General features: G+C 57.0%; 1 protein-coding gene across 1 annotated transcript in view; it reads left to right on the forward strand.

The window, feature by feature from the left end:
• COL7A1 (collagen type VII alpha 1 chain) overlaps window positions 1-21,220 on the forward strand; it is a 33,805-nt gene that overhangs the window by 6,987 nt on the left and 5,598 nt on the right. The window contains 82 exon segments of the mRNA XM_064274243.1: window positions 1-147; window positions 515-649; window positions 735-881; window positions 963-1,099; window positions 1,528-1,654; window positions 1,739-1,885; window positions 1,974-2,146; window positions 2,247-2,282; window positions 2,365-2,391; window positions 2,486-2,530; window positions 2,604-2,666; window positions 3,094-3,165; window positions 3,282-3,317; window positions 3,473-3,508; window positions 3,657-3,728; window positions 3,840-3,917; window positions 4,163-4,189; window positions 4,269-4,322; window positions 4,465-4,527; window positions 4,633-4,692; window positions 4,806-4,841; window positions 5,003-5,047; window positions 5,126-5,161; window positions 5,529-5,573; window positions 5,667-5,702; window positions 7,985-8,020; window positions 8,397-8,429; window positions 8,576-8,629; window positions 8,707-8,766; window positions 8,869-8,904; window positions 8,991-9,071; window positions 9,167-9,202; window positions 9,382-9,426; window positions 9,695-9,766; window positions 9,991-10,035; window positions 10,296-10,322; window positions 10,550-10,579; window positions 10,705-10,785; window positions 10,860-10,895; window positions 10,972-11,007; window positions 11,098-11,178; window positions 11,664-11,699; window positions 12,070-12,132; window positions 12,219-12,263; window positions 13,274-13,309; window positions 13,388-13,423; window positions 13,534-13,629; window positions 13,726-13,761; window positions 13,855-13,890; window positions 13,995-14,042; window positions 14,392-14,427; window positions 14,556-14,678; window positions 14,762-14,962; window positions 15,062-15,097; window positions 15,180-15,233; window positions 15,400-15,468; window positions 15,543-15,587; window positions 15,690-15,752; window positions 15,924-15,968; window positions 16,249-16,284; window positions 16,430-16,465; window positions 16,614-16,658; window positions 16,874-16,906; window positions 16,986-17,048; window positions 17,177-17,212; window positions 17,293-17,373; window positions 17,508-17,576; window positions 17,694-17,729; window positions 17,806-17,847; window positions 18,025-18,069; window positions 18,156-18,200; window positions 18,906-18,941; window positions 19,026-19,085; window positions 19,221-19,328; window positions 19,508-19,579; window positions 19,743-19,778; window positions 20,008-20,067; window positions 20,186-20,230; window positions 20,533-20,568; window positions 20,681-20,716; window positions 20,796-20,852; window positions 21,001-21,072. Coding sequence (XP_064130313.1) covers window positions 1-147; window positions 515-649; window positions 735-881; window positions 963-1,099; window positions 1,528-1,654; window positions 1,739-1,885; window positions 1,974-2,146; window positions 2,247-2,282; window positions 2,365-2,391; window positions 2,486-2,530; window positions 2,604-2,666; window positions 3,094-3,165; window positions 3,282-3,317; window positions 3,473-3,508; window positions 3,657-3,728; window positions 3,840-3,917; window positions 4,163-4,189; window positions 4,269-4,322; window positions 4,465-4,527; window positions 4,633-4,692; window positions 4,806-4,841; window positions 5,003-5,047; window positions 5,126-5,161; window positions 5,529-5,573; window positions 5,667-5,702; window positions 7,985-8,020; window positions 8,397-8,429; window positions 8,576-8,629; window positions 8,707-8,766; window positions 8,869-8,904; window positions 8,991-9,071; window positions 9,167-9,202; window positions 9,382-9,426; window positions 9,695-9,766; window positions 9,991-10,035; window positions 10,296-10,322; window positions 10,550-10,579; window positions 10,705-10,785; window positions 10,860-10,895; window positions 10,972-11,007; window positions 11,098-11,178; window positions 11,664-11,699; window positions 12,070-12,132; window positions 12,219-12,263; window positions 13,274-13,309; window positions 13,388-13,423; window positions 13,534-13,629; window positions 13,726-13,761; window positions 13,855-13,890; window positions 13,995-14,042; window positions 14,392-14,427; window positions 14,556-14,678; window positions 14,762-14,962; window positions 15,062-15,097; window positions 15,180-15,233; window positions 15,400-15,468; window positions 15,543-15,587; window positions 15,690-15,752; window positions 15,924-15,968; window positions 16,249-16,284; window positions 16,430-16,465; window positions 16,614-16,658; window positions 16,874-16,906; window positions 16,986-17,048; window positions 17,177-17,212; window positions 17,293-17,373; window positions 17,508-17,576; window positions 17,694-17,729; window positions 17,806-17,847; window positions 18,025-18,069; window positions 18,156-18,200; window positions 18,906-18,941; window positions 19,026-19,085; window positions 19,221-19,328; window positions 19,508-19,579; window positions 19,743-19,778; window positions 20,008-20,067; window positions 20,186-20,230; window positions 20,533-20,568; window positions 20,681-20,716; window positions 20,796-20,852; window positions 21,001-21,072 — 4,958 coding nt within the window.

Consider the following 21,220-nt stretch of genomic DNA (forward strand, 5'->3'; position numbering starts at 1 on the left):
GTGGCCAGGAGCAGTTCCAGGAACTGGGCCCCGAGCTCAGCAGCTACCACCTGGATGGTTTGGAACCAGGGACCCTGTACCACGTGTGGCTGAGTGTCCTGGGGCCGGCTGGAGAAGGGCCCCCCACAGAGGTGACTGCGAACACAGGTGAGCAGACAGGGTCCACCCCCATCTTGGTGTGACTTCCCCTGCCTTGGGGTGACCTCGCCAGCCTCTGTGTGTCCTCCTCCACCTTGGGCTAACCTTTCCTGCCTTGGGGTGACCTCCCTCGCCTTGGGGTGGCCTCCTCTGCCTAGGTGTGACCTCCCCTACTGATGACCCACCCTGATTTTCTGGGCCCCATGACCCTGAGTGACTCCTGCTGTGCCTCCCTACCAACCCTGGTGCCAGGGTGACCCCAGCATACCCTTCCATGACACTTCCTTCACTAAGGCAATCCACCCCAGGTATCTCATCTCTCCAAATAACACCCAGGCTATAGCTTCTGATCCCTGATCTTTGATTTCTCCTTCAGAGTCACCTCGCGTCCCAAGCACTGACCTGCGTGTGGTGGACACCTCGATAGATTCAGTGACTCTGGCCTGGACCCCAGTGTCTGGGGCATCCAGCTACATTTTGTCCTGGCGGCCACTCAGAGGCTCTGGTCAGGGTGAGGGGGGGGCCAAGATGGGGGTGGGCTGGCATTTGGGACCCCATGGAGGGCCTACTGTTTAGCTGAGCTCTTTCCTCTGCAGAGCTGCCTGGGACCCCACAGACACTGCCGGGGATCTCAAACTCCCAGCGGGTGACAGGGCTAGAGCCTGGTGTCTCCTACATCTTCTCCCTGACACCTGTCCAGGGAGGTATGCAGGGCCCTGAGGCTTCTGTCACACAGAGCTCAGGTATGGTGGACATAGTAGGAGGGGCCTCAGAGGGTGGCTGGATGTGCTGACCACTTTAGTGACTCAGCCCCCTTCCTGCAGGGTGTCCCCACGGCCTGATGGACGTGGTATTCCTACTGCACGCCACTCGGGACAATGCTCATCGTTCAGAGGCTGTGAGGAGGGTCCTTGAGCGTCTGGTGTCTGCACTTGGGCCCCTTGGGCCACAGGCAGTCCAGGTTTGGCCCCAGAGACAGTCTAGACACCTACCTCTCCCTGCCCAGACTCCACACCAGCTACCACCCTTCCATCCCACCAGTGGTTCAGGTTTTCTCGCAGCTCCCCCCAGACTCCTGATTTCACCTGCTTGTTGACTCCCTATCTTACTGTCTTTGCTGACCCCTAATAGTTTAGGTTTACTCACATGCTCCCAGGCTCTGTGTGTCCTGTCCCACCCTCCATGTTCCCCCACCCCTCCTCTATCATCTGCCAGGCTCTGTGTCCTCCACCCCTGCTCTATCATCCCCCAGGCTCTGTGTCCTCTGTCCCTGCCCTGCCATTCCCCCAGTCTCTGTGTCCTCCATCCCTGCTCTATCATCCCCCAGGCTCTGTGCCCCCATCCCTTCTCTGTCATCGCCCCCAGTATCTGTATCCCCCCACTCCCCAGGTTGGCCTCCTGTCCTACAGTCACCGGCCCTCCCCACTGTTCCCGCTGAACAGCTCCCATGATCTTGGCATCATCCTGCAGAAGATCCGTGACATCCCTTACATGGACCCAAGTGGGAACAACCTGGGTGAGGACTGCAGTGGGCATGGGCTCTTGAGGCTCCCCCACTGGGAGCTCAGTGCCCAGGGTTCTGACCTGTCCTTCCTCTCAGGTGCTGCCGTGGTGACAACTCACAGGCATCTGTTGGCACCAGATGCTCCTGGGCGCCGCCAGCATGTCCCAGGGATGATGGTTCTGTTAGTGGATGAGCCCTTGAGAGGCGACATCTTTGGCTCCATCCGTGAAGCCCAGGCTGCTGGTGAGGAGTGGGGCTGGTGGGAATGGAGTCTGGGGGTAGAGGCGGCCCCAGCAGTGTTATCATGCTGGCTTCTGGACCCCTTCCTTAGGGCTCAACGTGATGATATTGGGCCTGGCGGGAGCTGACCGAGAGCAGCTGCGTCGCTTGGTACCAGGCATGGACCCCGTCCAGACTTTCTTTGCCGTGAATGACGGTCCAAGCCTGGACCGGGCAGTCAGTGATTTGGCAACAGCCTTGTGTCAGGCAGCCTCAGGCACCCAGGTTTGGAAGAGGCCAGTCGGGGGCTAGGTGGGGGGAAAAGAAGGGGATCTGGGACCTCTTGGTAGAACTACCTGGCCTCAGCGAGACCCTATATCCACAGCCACAGCCAGGGCCTTGCACGGTTCATTGTCCAAAGGTAAGTGTCCAGGGCTGAGAGAGTGGGTGAGAGCCACAGTGGGCCAGCCAACTCTGATCCTCATCAACATGTCTTTCCTTAGGGCCAGAAGGGAGAACCTGGAGAGACAGTGAGTGGTCCTGGCGGGGGGTTAGAGAATGGGTTGGGGGTCAGTGTGGTGGGGGGAGATTGGCAGCACAGGGCTCACAGATCACTCTTCCTAGGGCCTGACAGGACAAGCTGGGCCCCCTGGGCCCCCCGGCCTCCCGGTAAGTGCCTCCCCACACTCTTCCTCTGTGCCCTGACTGGCTTACCACCCCCTCACCTGCTGTCTTCTCTCAGGGCAGGACTGGGGCTCCAGGCCCCCAGGGCCCTCCTGGAAGCATCACTGCAAAGGGCGAGAGGGTGAGTGTGGAGACCATGGAGGTTCCCCTAGTGCCCTCCTCAAAGTTTTCAGAACAGAGAAGGGAAAAGCAGAGTTAGAATTACAGGGTATTCCTAGAAGCCTAAGTGGAGATTATAAACCACATCAGAGCCTTTGGGGGAGGCTCTGAAGTAGGGAGGCCCATGGGCTTTTGTGGTCCCCTGGAGAGCCTGGGTGGCAGTTCTAAGTCCCAGAGGAAGGGCAGGCCTTCTGCCTCATCACTGTCCTTATGGGATTGGGCTCTATACAGTTCTGAGGGGCTATTTCTCTACCCTACTCTTTCACCTCTGACAAGACTCAGGGGCCTTTGGGGTAAGGGGTCCAGATGAAGAACAGCCTGGGCTTCTTCACCAAACCAGGGGCACTGGAGGAGCATCACTGTTTGCCCTGACCTCTTTGCCTCCTTAGGGCTTTCCTGGAGCAGATGGACCTCCAGGCAGCCCTGGCCGCCCTGGAACTCCTGGGAACCCTGGGCCAAAGGTGAGCAAGCCTTGCACTTGTGGGTCACATGGTGGACTCATGACTTCATCTGAGGGACACTCTGCCTGAGGAGGGTGTGGGGGAGAGGTGGTTCTGACTCTGACATCCATTTGCAGGGCTCTCCAGGTTGGCCTGGCCCTCGTGGAGAAACGGTAAGGCTCCTTCCCCTCCCTTGCTCTCCTGGTATATTCCCAGGGATCTTTCTGTAAGGTGGGGAACCTCGGGGGTGGACCAGTGTTGGCCCATGGGGGTTGCCCTGAGACTCACCTAAGCCCAAGCACCACTCTCTGCTCTGTTTTGTCTCCAGGGAGAGCGAGGGCTTCGAGGCCCAAAAGGAGAGCCAGTAGGTGAAAGGGAAAGGGGGAACCAGGGTGTTCTAGGGAGGAGGAGGGGTGCCCCAGGCCAGACTTTGTGTGGCACCTAAGTCGTGATAAGTACCCAGCCTCAAAGTTACCATGCCCTGAATCCTGCCCACTGCTCTCTGTCCACAGGGAGAGCCTGGAAAAATCATTGGAGGAGAGGTCCCAGGGCTTCCTGGACCAAAAGGAAACCCTGGACCTTCAGTAAGTTCCAGGGTGTATAGGGGCGGGTGCTGTGTGGTTGGGGGGACCATCAAGATGAGGCAAGAGTGAGGCTCCCTGGGGTTGTATCTTATACCTTCTCTTCTCCATCAGGGCCCCCCTGGACCTCGTGGCCCACTGGGCGACCCAGGACCCCGTGGTCCCCCAGGACCTCCTGGGGCATCCTTGAAGGTGACAGCATGACCCCCAGATGGTCTCATATCCTCCATGTAATCCAGTGACTTGATGACTCCATTTGAACCCCATATGAACCCTGCTGGTTGCTCTGAGCCCATGTAACCCTTTGACCCATCCCCCCAATAACTCCTCAGTTCCCTTAGGATCTTTTAACCCAATTTGACCTTGTGACCTCTCACCCCTCCTGTTATCTTGGGGAAGTGTGGTCCAGAATCATTGGGTCATGGTCTGTCTTCCAGGGTGACAAAGGAGATCGTGGGGAACGGGTAAGTGGGACAAGGTAGGCTGGGGATGGCTTGGGGTCTGATTCCCTTGTCACTCTCTTGACCTGGTATTCTCTTCCAGGGCCCCCCTGGACCAGGTTATGGTGGCACTAGTACAGGGGAGCCAGGGCTGCCGGTGAGAGGGCCTTAGGCCTCTATTGTGGAACCAGGGGCTATGCTCAGGGATGTGGGTAGAGGGGCTCGGGGCTTTGCCAGGGTGGCGATTGGGTCCTGGGCCTCATAGTTCAGGGCTCACATTTTCGCTGACTTCTTCCTAGGGCCTTCCTGGAAGTCCTGGACCTCAAGGCCCAGCTGGCCCCCCTGGAGAGAAAGGAGAGAAGGTAGGAAGCCTGACCTCTTGGTGTTCTAGTACTAGACTGGGGGGCTCTGGGAGCTGGGAGGCAGGGTCTCCCCTGGGCCTTCCCACTCAAATGTTTCTCCTTTAGGGTGACAGTGAGGATGGTGCCCCAGGTCTTACAGGACCACCTGGGACCCCGGGTCAGCGGGTGAGTGTAGGGTCCAGGAATTCTGAGTGTGGTGGGCACAGCTCTAGCCCCTACCCTCAACCGTCAACCCCTCACCCCATCCTTATGCCCAAACCCAAATTCATCCCTTGCAGGGTCTACAGGGACTTCCTGGAGATGCTGGCCCTAAAGTGAGTGCCAGTTGGGGGCAATGGGGCTTGGGGAGGATGGAGGGTCAGGGTTTGGAGATAAGAGTTCTTTCCAGATCAAAGCTTGCGGTTTCAGAGTGGGGCATGATCAGAGTTTGAGACGCTTTGTCCAGGGTTTGACAGTGTGACCCACCTCTCCTCAGGGTGACCGAGGGCTACCAGGGAACGTGGGTGAGCCTGGAGAAAAGGTGAGTGCAGCCCAGGGAGCTCTCAAGGCCTTGGAGGGTCAGGGCTGGACTCAGCTCTGACCTCTTTTGTTCCATTAGGGCGAACGTGGACCCCCTGGCCCAGCGGGGCCCCAGGTGAGTCTACTGACCCCAATGTCAGCTGACCTGGGCTCTGTGTCCCCTTTGGGTTCTGACTTCTTGTCCTTGACCCTTGCTGTCCCTGTGCTCCTCCACCCTTCTTTACATGACTCCTGAAAGCTTCTGACCCTCAGTCTCCGGGACCCAACTTCTAACCTTCTAACCCCTGCTGACCCAAACCTGCTGAACTGATCTTGACTTCCACTGACCCAGTCTCTGTCCTCCTACCGAGTTTGACCCCTGCTGACCTAAATCCTGACCTTCTGTGACCCCTCTCCAGCCCCACCCCCAACCTCCTGCCCTTGTTTTTCCATAATCCCTACCCCCACTCACTTAGATCAGCATTTCGGTTCCTCTTTTCCAGGGCCTGCCGGGTGTTGCAGGGCGTCCTGGACTTGAGGGTCCTGAGGTGAGTCTACAAATGTGGGGAACCAGGAGTGGGGCTCTCATGCATTCCTTCCCTACTTCAACCCTTGTGGGCTCATACTTTCTCCATGTGCAGGGGCCACCAGGACCCACTGGCCGCCGAGGAGAAAAGGTGAGTTATCATCTGGGTACCAGTGCCTCTGGTGCCAGGGACGTGGCAAGTGGGACACTGGGTTCCTAGGTGGATGTCTTAGTTATCTGGTGCTATTATAATAGAAGTAGCACAAGTAGATGGCTTTAACACACAGAAATTTGTTTTCTCACAGTTTAGGAGGCTAGAGCCTAGAAGTCTGAATTCAGGGCACTGGATCTAGGGGAAGGCTTTCTCTCTTTCAGATCTGGAGGAAGGTCCTTGTTTCTTCTGAGCTTCTTTTTCTGGGCAATCTTCATATGCTTGGCATCTCTATCGCCTGTCTCTAGCTTGCATTTAATCTCTTTTATATCTCAAAAGACATTGACTCAAGATATACCCTACACTAATCTTGCCTCATTAACATAACAAAGACAACCCATTCCCAAATGGGATTATAACCACAGGCATAGAGGTTAGGATTTACAACACATATTTTTGGGAAACACAATTCAATCCTTAACATTCCACCCTTTGGCCTCTGAAAAATTCATGTTCTTCCCACATGCAAAACACATTCACCATATCACATCATCCCAAAATTCTTAAATCAACTTCAAGTCCGATATCTCATCTTTTGAAAGGCCAAATTGAATGGCAGCCCCACACACCAGAACTGAGTTGGTGAAGATCTGACTCTTTGAAACCTAAGAGACTATGTCTCTACCCTTTGACACCCCAGAGTCCGTGGCCCCACCCTTTGAGATCTCAGAGTCCACAGTCCCACCCTTTGGGACCAAGGCAGCTCTGCTTCCTGTGCTCCGTCCAACAGTTCTGCTGATCTCTGAGCTGCTCCAGGGATGGTTCTTTTCTTGAAGGACAATAGATGTAGCTCCTTTGATCTGTTTCTTGCCTGTAGAATTCCTAGAGGCAGGCAGCATTCTCTCTTTTTGTTCTTTCTCTGTCCCCTTCAGTCTAAGCTTCTGGGTTTTCTGCTGTGGTAATTGGTTAGATCCATCAGTCACAGGCTTTATCTCTTTAACAAAAGATTGTGTAGCCTGTTCTTGATGAACATTCTAGAACATGTATCCTTAGTTTGTACAACAGAATTTTCCAAATCTTTAAGTTCTGCTTGCATTTTGTGTAGTTCATTTTTAAGTCCATCTCTTTCCTCTCACATTTTACTGTGAGGGGCAGGGAGAAACCAAGTGGCCCCTTAAAGGTCTTGCTTAGAAATCTCATCGTCTAGGTATTCCAGTTCATCACTTGCAAGTTCTACCTTTGACCAAACATTTGAACATAGTTTAGACAAATTCTTTGCCAATGTATAAAAAACAGTGCCCTTCCTCCATTGTCCAATCATATCTTCATCATTTTCTTTTAAAGCCTCACCAGAAGCACATTTAACTTCCACATTTTTAGCAACCTTCTGTTGCTGGCACCATATATATTCTCTGTGACGATAGAAACTTTCTCTGAGGCGCTCCTCACTTCCTTCTGAGCCCTCGCCAGAATTGCCTTTGATGACCATAATTTCACCAACTGTCTCTTCAAGGCAATCTAGGCTTTTACTATTAGGCACCTTAAAACTTTTCCAGCCTCTACCCATTACCCACTTCCAAAACTGCTTCTACATTTTAGGTATCTGTTAGACCAGCACCCCACTCTTCCGGTACCAAATTCTGTCCTAGTTATCTAGTGCTCCCATAACAGAAATACCACAAGTGGATGGCTTTAACAAACAGAATTTATTTTCTCACAGTTTAGGAGGCTAGATGTCCGAAATCAGGGTGCCGGGTCTAGGGGAACTCTTTCTTTCTCTGTTGGCTCTGGAGGAAGGTCCTTGTCTCTTCTGAGCTTCTGCTGCTGGGCAGTCTTCATGTGCTTGCATCTCTCTTCTCTCGTCTCTCCTTGCTGAAACGAGAATCTTCAGCTTGCGTTTAATCTCTTTTATATCTCAAAAGAGATTGACTCAAGATGCACCCTATACTAATCCTGCTTAATTGCCATAACAAAGACAACCCATTCCAAATGGGATTATAACCATAAGCATAACCAAAACCCTTTGCCCTCGAGTCAATTCTGATTCTGACTCATAGTGGCCCTATAAGACAGGGTAGAACTGCCCCATAGAGTTTCCGAGGAGTACTTGGTGGATTCGAACTGCCGAGCTTTTGGTTAGCAGCCGTAGCTCTTAAGCACCATGCTACCAAGGTTTCCATAGGCGTAGAGGTTAGGATTTACAACACATATATTCAGTGGACACAATTCAATCCATAACAGTGGGTCTCTGACTCATTCCTTTCTCTTTGCTCTCTCCACAGGGGGAGCCTGGTCCCCCTGGGGACCCTGCAGTGGTGGTAGGTAAAGACAGGATGGAACTCTGAGCATAGCACAGCTGCTTGAGCAGTGATGTACCTGTCAACTGGTGTCAGACTGTGACCCCAAAACCCTGAGACCCTGGGCAGGCTCAGAGCTCTTCGATTCTCCTTATGCTATAGCCTACCTCCCAACTCCTGGCTCTGATCCGATGACCCCATGACTCCATACAGGGCATGAACTCTGTGTCATCCCCATTTCCCATTACGCCTGCCTGCTCCCAGCTGTGATCCTGTGACCTCTGGGCAGGGGTGAAGCTCTGTGACTCCCAGTTCTATATAACCCTTATGCCAAACCAGGCTGTGGTCCTGTGGTCCCCAGAGAAGACTGAGCTGTGTCTTTCTTGCTTGTTTTCAGGGACCTATTGGTGCTGGAGCCAAAGGAGAGAAGGTAAGCCTGGTGTAAGTGAGGAGAGGGTGTTACAGGGTTGAGGTCTTCAGGCCTGCCCTGGAGGTCACAAGGGTTGCAGTATGATTGCTGGGCTATGGGAGTCTCTGGAGCCTGAGGCTGGCGCTGATGGTCTTTATTACCTCCAGGGAGAAGTGGGGCTCACTGGGCCCAGAGGAGCTCCTGGAGTCAAAGGGGAGCGGGTAAGTGAAGGGAAAGTGTTGAGGGAGTAGGGAGGGAAGGCTGTAACCCTCCTGATATCTGATCCTTTCATCTACAGGGACCACCTGGATTGGTTCTTCCTGGAGACCCTGGCCCCAAGGGAGATCCTGGAGAGAGGGTAAGTAAAGGTGGGGCTGGGAGCAAGGAAGGGCGGGATGACATGGGAGCCTGGGAGCCCTGATTAAGTCCTGTTCTCTGTTCTCTTCCCTACCCCCTCCAGGGTCCCATTGGCCTCACTGGGAGAGCAGGACCCCCAGTGAGTACCTGTGATTTTGTTTCTGGGGTCTCAAGGGCTGGCTGCCGTGTTTGTCCTGTGTCACTTCACTCCTGCCTCCTCTACAGGGTGACTCAGGGCCTCCTGGAGAGAAAGGAGACCCTGGGCGGCCTGGACCCCCAGGACCTGTTGGCCCCCGAGGACGAGATGTAAGTGGACTGAGGTTGGGGGAGTTATGGGGAATAGGGGAGTAGCTGGCATCACTGGGGCTTTTGGGGCCAGGGCTGACTCTCATGTCTCACAGGGTGAAGTTGGAGAGAAAGGTGATGAGGGCCTTCCGGTGAGATTCCTCCCCACTGTGGTTTCTGGTCCTTTACCCTTCACTGTGATCCCGATGGGCTGGGCCTCCACCAGGTCATCTAGTCCATCCCCTGCCTCCTGTCCAGCCTATGTTCAGTCCCTTCTTTGCCTCACTGCCTGAGTTAGTCTGATCCTAAGTCCCTGCATTCTCATCACCAGGGTGACCCAGGTTTGCCTGGAAAAGCTGGCGAGCGTGGCCTTCGGGTGAGGCTTGTCAGGGGGGAAGAAAGGAGGGTGATGGGAGAACCTATAGAAAGTGGGCACAAAGACAATGGGAAACTGAGGGAGACAAGGGGCAATGGGACAATACGGAGGGGCTGGAGGCGACAGGAGACCCTGCATGGAGGCATGAGATGATGGGAAACTCCGGCATGGATTTTGAGAGTGATGAGGAATCTGGAGCAATATGGGGCTTAGGGGAGAGGCTGCAAAATGCAAGGGAGGTCTATCTCAGACTAGCCGCTCTTCCCAGGGGACACCTGGAGCTCGGGGGCCTGTGGGAGAGAAGGGAGACCAGGGAGATCCTGGAGAGGATGGACGAAATGTAAGTCCCAATCTCTGACCCCCGACTTCAACCTCAACCACTCGACCATCCATTTCCCATCCCCTAGTCCTGCTAAATCTGTGATGCTAAATCTTCACAATCCTCACTTCCTATGACCCCTTCATCACAACCCAGCAAAGACCCTGTGAGTCCTTATGGTGCTTCCAGTGCTTCCCCAAACTGCTGCCAACCCTGAATGACCCTGACCTTCTGACTTTTTGCAGGGCAGTCCTGGACCCTCTGGACCCAAGGGTGACCGTGGGGAACCAGTGAGTAGTGCCAGGGCTCTGAGCTTGGGAGGGATGGAGGTTTCCCTGGTGCTGCTGCCAGTGCCCTGGCCCACACCTCACAAGGGAACTGGAGGTCAAGGTGGGGAACACCGAGGGCCACCCCAGGACTGGCCTGCCTTCAAGGGCTTGGTATTGGGGTGCTGCAGGGAATCTGGAGCCAGAGTGGAGCCTGGGGGCAAACGTGAGCCATGCCTTGGGATCTCGGGGCACCTGTTGACCATAATCATTTCCTTTCCCAGGGTCCCCCAGGACCCCCTGGACGGCTGGTAAGGGTCGAGCTGGGTCTGGTCCTCTGTCAGCCACTGTCATCTCCCTCACTTGTCCCTATTGGCTCCACACTGTGTCCCCTTGTTCCCTCTACTGACTCCTACTTCCCCTACTGCCCCCTCTGATACCTCCATTGATCCCTGCAGCCCCCTCCTTGACCCCACCTCCCCACCCACCCTACCTCTCCTGTTGAACCATTCTTCTCACTGGTCATTCCCTCCTACAGGTAGACACGGGGCTTGGAGCCAGGGAGAAGGTATCAGGGTCCGTGGGTGGAATGAAGCTTTGATAGAAAAGGACTCCAGTGTCTCATGACAGGTTCTGCCTCGACATGCCCTATGGCCCAGTGCTAGTCTCTCATTAGGCTTTTCTCTGCTACAGGGAGAGCCTGGGGACCGTGGACAGGAGGGTCCTCGAGGACCCAAGGGTGACCCTGGGCCCCCTGGGCCCCCCGGGGAGAGGGTGAGTGTGGCTGGCCCTGGGGGAGGTGTGGGCCTGGGGAAGCTGCTTTAACTCCCTCCTACCCCTGTCCTCAGGGCATCGAAGGACTTCGGGGGCTTCCGGGCCCACAGGTAAGTGATGTGCTTTGCCTCATCAGCCTACAGTCCGCATCTTGCCCCACCTCTCATTTGACCTTGTTCCCTCCAGGGAGATACAGGTGTCCGAGGCCCAGCAGGAGAAAAGGTAAGAGGGTGTGAAGGCTTTTTGGGGAGTGAGTCTGGGCTCTTCATCTGTCTCAGCCTTCGAGGCCCCTCACCACTCTTTCCTCCCCAGGGGGACCGGGGCCCTCCTGGGCTGGATGGCCGGAACGGACTGGATGGGAAACCAGGAGCTGCTGGCCCCCCTGGGCTGCAAGTGAGTCATGGTGGTCACTGCCTGTTTGTGCCCCTCCCCTTACCCCTTCACATGAGAACCCAGCCTTATCTGGATTTTCTTGGCCTCGATGAGCTCTGGGGCCACTTGAGTTATGTCTCTTCCTAGAATGCTGCCTGGATGGGGGATGTTGCTGTCATGTGGCCTTGGGTTCACAGGAACTAATGGCCCTGTCAGAGTCCCTGGGTGGTGCAAATGGGTTAATGCACTTGGCTGCTAACCAAAAGGTTGGTGGTTCAAGTCCCCCCAGAGGTTCATTGAAAGAAAGGTCTGGTAATCTACTTCCAAAAAATCAGCCATTGAAAACCCTATTGGAGCACAGTTCTACTGTGACACACATGGAGTCACTGTGAATAAGGGCTGCCTCAAGGGCAACTGTTTTTTTTTTTTTTAAATGGCCCTGTCAGTGGTCAGTGTCCCTGACCCCACGACCACGGTGAACTCTCTGACTTTGAGTTTCTCCTCAGGGCACTACAGGCAAAGCCGGGGACCCAGGGAGAGACGTAAGTGAAGGGAGCTCCTGGGGTTGGAGGGTGGCTCAGAGGTTCAGATGTGAGCTCTGCCAGGTCATTGTTGTCACAACATCAGCAAGAGTAGGGGAAGTTGGTTTAGCCCTGACCTTGGGTGGAGTCTCAGTCCCTGACAGTATGGTCCCCCTTTCTGACTTTCTCTGTCTTGGGGGTCTTAGCAAGACCTCAAGTTCTGGGGTTTCTTCCCTCGGGAGTCTCTGCCTCAGGAGATCTCAGTGGGACCTTCCGAATCCTGAGGGTCTCTGCACTGAGGGAGGATCTTAGTGCGTTCCTCCCAGGCCATGGGATGTGCCCCAGGGGATATTTCAGTGGCCCTCTAAATCCTAGCAGAGACTTTTTCCAGGGGCTTCCGGGCCTCCGAGGAGAACAGGGTCCCCCTGGCCCCCCAGGACCTCCTGGAGCACTGGTGAGTCCAGGCTTTCATCTTACCTTCTTGCCCCATGATTACCTTCGCTCCAGCTCTGACCTCTGACCTGTGATTTGTTCCCACAGGGCAAGCCAGGAGAGGATGGCAAACCTGGCCTGAATGGGAAAAACGTGAGTGTCCGGGGCAGCCACAGTGAAACTTGCTGAGAAACACCAGCACATGTGCACAGCCCAGGTGTGCAGATACACATGAGGCACACCTGCAGACCTGTGGGCCCACGCTGCGTGCCCAGCCCAGACACACAGACATGTCCCAAAACACACTTTGAAGTGCACAGACATGCAGCCTTGCAGACAGTCACATAATGGATAAGGTGAACATGCCGGCTCGTGCCTGGGTGAACCTACACACGCTGAGATAAGCCGCAGATGCAGGTATGGGCTAAAAGCCATAGATGCAGGCTGAGGCGGGCAGACACTAGCATGAAGATCCATTCAGGGACACCTGGAGACACGTTGACACTCAGACATCTCCACCTAGGCTTACAGATGTGTGCTAAGACACAAACTCAGAGCCACATACAGATCCATGCCAAGACATGGCAAGACCACATCCATGGCCCTGACATGTGACCCACGCTGGGACATGCTGACCCATGCATTTATACCCACATACACATGCAATGCATATGGAGGTCCACACAAGACTTGCAGACAGATCCCCAGACACACAGACAACTCTCCAGGTAACAGAGACATGCAGACACATGTCCGTCCCATGTATACACATATAAGTCTGTGCCAAAATGTGCAGATGGGCTGAGACACAGTCGCCCACCAGGATAACAGACCCATGTGTACACATGCTAAGACACACAATACGCACACACCCAGCACATGCAGATGCTTACCAACCCAGAAATGCATAGATGTGGGGTTCTATCCAGAAACCCAGAGTCCAGAGGCCATGTGCAGTGACATGCTGAGATGAGCAGACCCACACAGACACACCCTTAGATGTGAACCAGCTCACTCAGATAGTCGCAGGTCACACTCTAAGACACGCAGAGGCATGAAGCAACAGGCACAGACAGACAGTCATCTGAAATCTGCCAAGACAGAGTCTTGCAGCCAGCCACTGGGGAACATTTGGGCTGATGTGCTGTGTCCTCTGCCCACAGGGAGAAGCCGGGGACCCTGGAGAAGACGGGAGGAAGGTAAAGTCCTTCCACCTGGGGTCTGCTCTGACCTACCTCAGACTGCAGCCGTGTCTGAAGCTCTCTTGTTTTCCTTAGGGAGAGAAGGGAGATTCAGGTGCCCCTGGGAGAGACGTAAGTACTGGACCTTCCTGTGCCCTCCGACTCCTGACCCTAATGCTGAGAGATATGGCTCCACCCTTCCTGGGGTCTCAGGGTCCTGATGCTGGCTGCACCCTCCACAGGGTTATGATGGCCCCAAGGGTGAGCGTGGAGCTCCTGGTAGCCCTGGACTCCAGGGCCCCCCAGGCCTCCCGGGGCAGATTGGCCCCTCTGGCCAGGTGAGTGTCCAGGGTAGTTCTGGGACTTGGGAGCAACGGGGGCCACTGAAATGTTATGATCCTGTGCGACCCACTCTGTCTTCTGTCATGTCTCAGGGTTTTCCTGGTGTCCCAGGAAATGTGGGCCCTAAGGTGAGTGTGCATATGTTGGGTAGGGGTGTGGTGAGGGGCTGACCAGAGCTGGGGAGCATTTCCCCCACCTGGCTGATTATTCTCTGTTCTCAGGGTGACCGTGGAGAGACTGGATCCAAAGGAGAACAGGTGAAGCCCCACCTTTTTCACTTGTCCAGGTGGCCACAGCTCCCATATATGCATGCACATGCCCCACACGCTGGTCCCAGCAGCTTGTCTCTTGGTCTCTCCAGGGCCCGCCTGGAGAGCGTGGCCTGAGAGGAGAACCTGGGAGCATAGCGGTGAGCGAACCTTGGGACCCGGCTCTTGACGCTTATCTGCATACCCATATGGGCCTCCTCTCCATCCCCTTCCCCTTGCCATGAGGCCCCTGGTCCTGTCCTGTGTGCTCGGCTCCCTACCCCACTGGGGGTCCTGTAGCCTACACCCAGGGGAATCTGGGCAATAGGGACATGCCAGCAAGGGGCCCCCAGCTTACAGCGGTCCTGAGCGAGGCCTCAACCAAGAAGTAAAGGGCAGTATGAGCATGAGGCCTGGTGAGGTGGGCATGCGGTCTGTTTCTGGGGGTAGTGTGGGACAGGGGGCAGGGACTTCTCCGTGGGCAGCTCCTCATCCAGCCTGTGTCCCCAGAATGTGGAGCGGTCACTGGAGGCAGTTGGCATCAAGGTAGGTTGTTTAGGGACTGGGGATAGGGGCAAGTGGGGACCCCTTGGGCCAAGTAGTACCCACAGGACCCAGGGGGTGGGTGCTTGCAGTTTCGAACCTTGCTTCTCTGACTCGTTGCCATCTCTCAGATGTCTGCTCTGCGGGAGATTGTGGACACCTGGGATGAGAGCTCCGGCAGCTTCCTGCCTGTGCCTGAGCGGCGTCGTGGCCCCAAGGGGGAGCCAGGAGAGCGGGGACCCTTGGGCAAGGAGGTAACTGGTGGCCATTCAGTGGGGTGTGCCCCATGGAGGGTATGGTTGTATGGCCACCAGCGTTCACTCTTCTGCTCCTCCAGGGCCCCATCGGCTTTCCTGGAGAACGTGGGCTGAAGGGAGATCGTGGAGACCCTGGACCTCAGGGCCCACCAGGCCTGGCCCTTGGGGAGAGGGGCCTCCCTGGGCCTCCCGGCCTTGCCGGGGAGCCTGGAAAACCTGGTATTCCTGGACTCCCAGGTCGGGCTGGGAGTGTGGGGGAAGCAGGAAGGCCAGGAGAGAGGGTGAGCTGGGACTGGCCCAGGGAGGGCCGGGGAAGCGGGGTCAGGAATGGCTGGACCCCTCATGGATGTAGCCTGCACCCTGCTATATTTGCGTTTCAGGGAGAACGGGGAGAGAAAGGAGAGCGTGGAGAACAGGTAAGCTGGGATGGGGCTGCTTGGGCAGGGGCTGTCTGGAGGCTCTGCTGAGGCAACCACCACATTTCCTTCTTCTTTGCAGGGCAGAGATGGCCCTCCCGGCCTTCCTGGACCCCCCGGCCCCCCTGGCCCCAAGGTGATCACCCTAGCCCTGCCCTGGGTCTGTGTCTTCAGTCACCAGGAGGCCAACCTTGGCCTGGGCCCCAGAAGCTTCCATGTGTCTCTGGCCTCAGAACTCTCTGCAACCCTGTGATCTGCGATGACCCCTTGATGTCTCTGTGACTTTGACTTTGTGCTTGTAGGTGACTGTGGACGAGCCAGGTCCTGGACTGTATGAAAAACAAGGACCCCCTGGACTCAAGGGCGCCAAGGTCAGTGTGTGGGATCAACCTGGGAGTCCCCCTGTCATGGCACCAGGGCCTGACTTGATACCTCATACCCACAGGGGGAGCCAGGCAATGATGGTGACCGAGGCCCCAAAGGAGACAGGGTGAGACCTCCCACCCACCATGTGTTTCCCCTCCTCTGCGGGTGGGTATGTACATGGTGCATGGAGGGAACTGGGGGCTCAGGCATGACGCTCCACTTGCAGGGCTTACCAGGCGTCAAGGGAGACCGGGGAGAGTCTGGAGAGAGGGGTCTTGCTGGCAGCCAGGTGAGTCCTTGCCCACAGGTCACAGGTGTGCAGGGACACGGCTCTTACGTGTGCTGTCCTGTGTGCAGGGCAGGGTCTGGGCTGCCTGGGACTGTCTAGGGGGGTGGAGGGTGGAGGAGAAGCTGGGGCTGGGGGGCAGGGGCACTGTGGCCTGAAACCTATTCTCTCCAGGGTCTACCAGGAGAGCGGGGCGTGGCTGGGCCTGAAGGGAAGCCGGTGAGTGGTGGGAGAGGTGGCCTGGCCCAGGCTCTGGGGAATAGCAGCCTTGAGGAACCTAAGCCTCTCCCACTCTCTGCTGGGTGCCGGCTGCCATCCGTGAGGTGGGCTGTGTCTGTGTATGTGCAGATGTTACCATGCCTACGGGTGCCTGGTGATCTCGGCAGTGACCAGCCTAGTGAAGAGCTGTGTCTGGGTGGGGTGGCAAAGGCCCCCTGAGGGTGGAGACAGGTTCCAATAAGGCCCAGATTGTGGTTCAGCAGCCCCCTTCTCTATCTAGGGCCTGCAGGGTGAGAGAGGAGCCCCTGGCCCCACGGTGAGTGCCCCAGAACCCTCACCCTTCTTGCCCCCATCCTGTGCCCAGCCTCTACAATGCACAGTGCTGCCTCAGTTTCCCTGGTGGGGTGGGGCTGATTCTTCTCAGACTCTTCAGTCTTCTTCAGACTTTCTCTCCCCAACAGGGTGGCCGTGGAGACCCTGGACCGCCGGGTGCCCCAGTGAGTGACAGAGAGAGGACTGCCCGGTGGGGGTCAGGGAGGATGGCACAGGCATTAGACCCCATGGGCCAGGCCTGGTTTATGTCAATCCCTGAGCCCAGACCCAGAACTCTGACCCCTGTCCCCTGTCCTTGATACTTTTCTCTAGGGTCTCGCTGGCCCTGCTGGCCCCCAGGGACCTTCTGGCCTGAAGGTGAGTTCAGACGTGTACAGGTATGTGGATGGGAGGAGGCTCCATTGAGCTATGTCTGCATCTCGGATATCTGCCAACCTCCTGGGGTGTCACTGCCCCGGAGTGAGGCTGAGCACCAAGGTGCCCCCCTGACCTGTGCATATGGCCTGGGAGTGGACTTGGTGGAGGAGTCTCTTGTCCATCTGTGGAATCATGGAATCTCTGGACCTTTGCAGGGGGAGCCTGGAGAGACAGGACCACCAGGACGGGTGAGTGGCCCCACTCATGGGTTAGGATCACAGGGGGATGTGTGGGGTTGGGGCTGCCCTGAACTTTTTTTCCCCCCAGGGCGTGCCTGGACCTATTGGGGCTGTGGGACTGCCTGGTCCCCCTGGCCCTTCAGGCCTTGTGGTAAGTGTGTCCCCTGTGGCTCCTGCAGGGACACCATATCCCTGCCCCCTGGGTCCCATGTTCTATCCCAAGTCCTCCTTTGTCCCTTACCCCATTTCCCCTGTCACATCTGACTTGTTCCTCCTCAGGGACCACAGGGAGCACCGGGTTTGCCTGGACAAGTGGTGAGTCCTGGGGGCTAGTGGCTGGGCTCCCTTGGTCAGGGGTCAGTGGACAGGCTTCTGACGGAGCTCCTTCTTCTCAGGGGGAGACAGGGAAGCCGGGAGCCCCAGGTCGAGATGGTGCCAGTGGAAAAGATGGAGACAGAGGAGCCCCTGGTGTGCCGGTGTGTTCTGGGGGGAGTGTGCTGCAGGCCTGTCACGGGGCCCTGTACCGAGCTGTGTGCCTGGAGGAGGAGGGGCGTGGCAGCAGGGACAGGGTGCTGGAGAAGCACGCGTTCTTCACACTGCTTTGCCACAGGGGCCACCAGGTCTGCCCGGCCTTGTCGGACCCAAAGGAGAGTCTGGACCCATGGGGGCCCCTGGACAGGTGATCTTTGGCACTGACTCCTCTGCCCCACTTCTTTAGTTTCTTCTTGCCCTCTGGAGACTGCAGAGGGGTGGGAGAAGGGAGGTGACTGGTACTTCACTAGGCATTTCCCCCCAGGCAGTGGTCGGGCCCCCTGGAGCAAAGGGAGAGAAGGTGAGTACGTGGGGTCTTGGGTGGAGGGGCCAAGTGGTGGGGGCCAAGGAGCCCCCTGAACCTTCTCTCTTATCAGGGAGCCCCTGGAGGCCTTGCCGGAGACCTGGTGGGTGAGCCGGTGAGTGTGGAACCTCTGACAGCAGATGACTTTTGACCCATAGCTTACCCACCCCTCATGACCCTTAACCTCCGTAATCTGCCCCACATCTGACCGCTGGCCTCATGCTGCCCTCCTTGAGTCTCATCTGCCTGTAGCCCTGATGCTTTCGTTGTCTCCTGACCCCCATCTTTACAGGGAGCCAAAGGTGATCGAGGACTGCCAGGGCCACGGGGGGAGAAGGTGAGGTGGGCCTGGCTCCGGGCCTGTGCGCTGGGCAGAGAGGGGTGAGACTGGGCGCAGACCCCCTCACCATCCTTTCTGTGTAGGGTGATGCCGGCCGTGCAGGGGAACCTGGAGACCCTGGGGAAGACGTGAGTCTGGGGTCTGGGCCAGTCTGAGCCCAGGTGGAGGGAGGAACACCATTGTGGATATGAGGGGCCGTTCTGGGGGCTGTGCACATACATGTCTGAACCCCTAAATCTGGCCGCGTCTTCCAGTGTTCAGGACCCCACTCCTTAGGGCATATAGGGGTCATGCATCCTTGTCTCCCACACTGCCAGCAGTTGGGAACCCTATCTTTGCTTCCATGTGTCTGTCCTTGGTCTGTGTTCCTCACCAGGTCTGAGCACACGTGTGTGCTCCTGTCTGATCTCCTGGGTCTCACGACACATCTGAGTTCTTTGGGGCTGATCCTGGGCCATGTGTTTATAATCCTCCCCTACCCCTATCTGTGTTCCCATGTATCTGAGTTCACGGTCATGTCTAAGCTCCCCGTGAGCAGACATGTCTGAGTCTGTCTGCATTCATGTGCTCCTGTCTGAGTGCCCATGTATCCATGCTTACATCTGTGGTCCCATATATCTGTGCTCCTGTGTGGGTGCCATGTGTCTGTAGTCTTGCCTGAACTCCCACGGCCCTGTGGTCACATTCGAGACTCTGTGAGCCAATCTTTGGTCACGTGTCTGTGCTCCCATGTGTCTGTGATCACATCCAAGCTCCCCTGGGAATATTTGGGCCATGTCCCGGGTCTGTGGTCATGTTCTGACCCTCTGAACTGCTGTTTGCTTTCTTTTTAGGGTCAGAAAGGGGCTCCAGGACTGAAGGGTCAGAAGGTACATGTACTCTAAAGAGTCCCTGCTGGGGTGTCATGGCCTTGAGACTCCCTGAGTCTGATCTGACCCTCGTTTCACTCACAGGGGGACCCAGGAGTTGGAATCCAGGGCCCCCCTGGGCCAGCTGGTCTTCCAGGTATAAAGGTAAGTTGATGCCCATCACCAGTGGTGGCGGCAGCGGACAGAGAGGCCCCTGGAGGTGGAGGAACAGGGGGTTCTGGGATCAGTTTTGGGGGGCAGCCTACAGGGACACTCATCCCTTTGCTATCTCTGTTTCAGGGAGACTTGGGCCTCCCTGGGCCCCCTGGCGCTCCTGGTGTCGTTGGGTTCCCTGGTCAGACAGGCCCTCGAGGAGAGATGGGTCAGCCAGGCCCCAGCGGAGAGCGGGTGAGGGGCCGGGAGCAGTATGGGGGGACTTGGGACTGGCTTCAGGACCTCTGAATCCAGGGGCGGGTAAGGAGGAGGAAAGGACCCAGGCCCTGTCTTGGGGACTCTCAGTCTTGGGGGATGCAGGAGAAGGAGGGTTCCCAAGTCACTTTCTGCCTCTTGCCCCATTTTTCCTGTAGGGACTGGCAGGCCTTCCTGGGAGAGAAGGAGCCCCAGGCCCTTTGGGGCCACCTGGACCCCCGGGGTCAGTGGTGAGTAGAAGCACCCCAAGGCCCCACATGTCCAATTCCCCACGTGTTGGAGTCTTCCGTGTGAGCGCTTCTGCCAGGGACTCTGCCACACTGTACTGCTGGGTATGTGCGAGCAGGTCCTGAGGGACAGCAGGACCCTCCCCTCACTTACTCTGACCCGCAGGGAGCATCCGGGGCCCCTGGACTCAAAGGAGACAAGGTAGGTGGGGCAATGCTGCTGGCTCTTTCTTATGGCTCTGCTGCCTCCCTCTGACTTCTGCTGGCCCCTTACTCCTGGCCTGTGCAGCCTTCCTTGAGCCACATAACCCTTTGTCCCCCATGACCCTCACTGACTTTCCATGACCTCCCTGACCATAACGACCTTGCACTGAACTCCGGCTCCCCTCCATCCCCCTCTCTCACCCTGGCGTCCTGCTGATGGTCTGCAGGGAGACCCTGGAGCAGGCCTGCCCGGAGCCCGAGGCGAGCGTGGGGAGCCAGGTGTCCGGGTACGTATGTCCCGCTCTGGCACAGTCCACTGCTGGGGAGCACATCGGGCTTCCTTTGTCAGTGTTCTTGCCTCTGATTCCCAACCTCTGAGTCAAGGAACCTGATGTCTCCATCCAGGGTGAAGATGGCCGGCCCGGCCAGGAGGGACCCCGAGGACTTATGGTGGGTCCCCTTGGGGAGAACACCCTGTGGTATGACTCCAGTCCCCTGCTCCTGCCCTCCGTGCGCTCAGGGCACACTCAGCAGTCTGCTCCCACACCCTGCTAGTCCCCCCTGACCTTACCTCCTAGGACACTGTCTGTAGTCCTTCCCTAGTCCCCCCACCCCCATCCTCCTTGTCACCTCTCTAGTCCTCTTTCTCTCCCTCATTCCCCCAGACCTCCCTAGGCCTCCCCTACCTCCTGAGTTGCCTGTCTACTAGGCCCCCATATTCCCTCAGCTCACAGTCTTCTTCCCTCACACAGGGGCCCCCAGGCAGCCGCGGGGAGCGTGGGGAGAAGGTAAGAGTGTGGGGAGAAGGTCCCAGGGGATGAATGGGTGTGGGGATGGATCTTGTATTTCAGGGCTGGGGCTTCCCGGTTTGGGTAGGACTCACATTCTTCCACCCAATAGGGTGACACTGGAACCGCAGGGCTAAAGGGTGACAAGGTGAGTGTGGGCATGGGGGAGGGCATGGGTGGGAAACTAAGGGTGTCCCTGATTCCTCTGACTGCCCCTTTTCCCCCAGGGTGACTCAGCCATGATTGTGGGGCCTCCGGGACCACGGGGTGCCAAAGGGGACACGGTGAGTGGGCCTGGTCCATGTGGAAAATGGGTCTCCCCAGGGTTTGTGAGGGGCTCCTGTGGGGCTGGGCCCAGGGACCTGAGAACACAAAGGCCCAAAGAGGGAGGGAGCCCCAGCCCCTGACCCTGCCTTCTGACCCCTAACCCAGGGTGAACGAGGGCCTCAGGGCATAGATGGTGACAAAGGACCTCGGGGAGACAGCGGGATCCCTGGAGAAAAGGTATGAGGAAGAGGGAAGAGGCGGGGTGCTCTATATTGGACGAGGAGTGGGGGTTCTGTGGGTTGTGGGAGCTCTCCAGGGGGTCTTTGAGGGCAGGAGAGGGGCTTTATTGGAGTCACAGGGGAGGAGCCTCTGTGGGCTGCAGCAG

Source organism: Loxodonta africana, chromosome 22, assembly GCF_030014295.1.
Source record: "Loxodonta africana isolate mLoxAfr1 chromosome 22, mLoxAfr1.hap2, whole genome shotgun sequence".
NCBI lineage: Eukaryota > Metazoa > Chordata > Mammalia > Proboscidea > Elephantidae > Loxodonta > Loxodonta africana.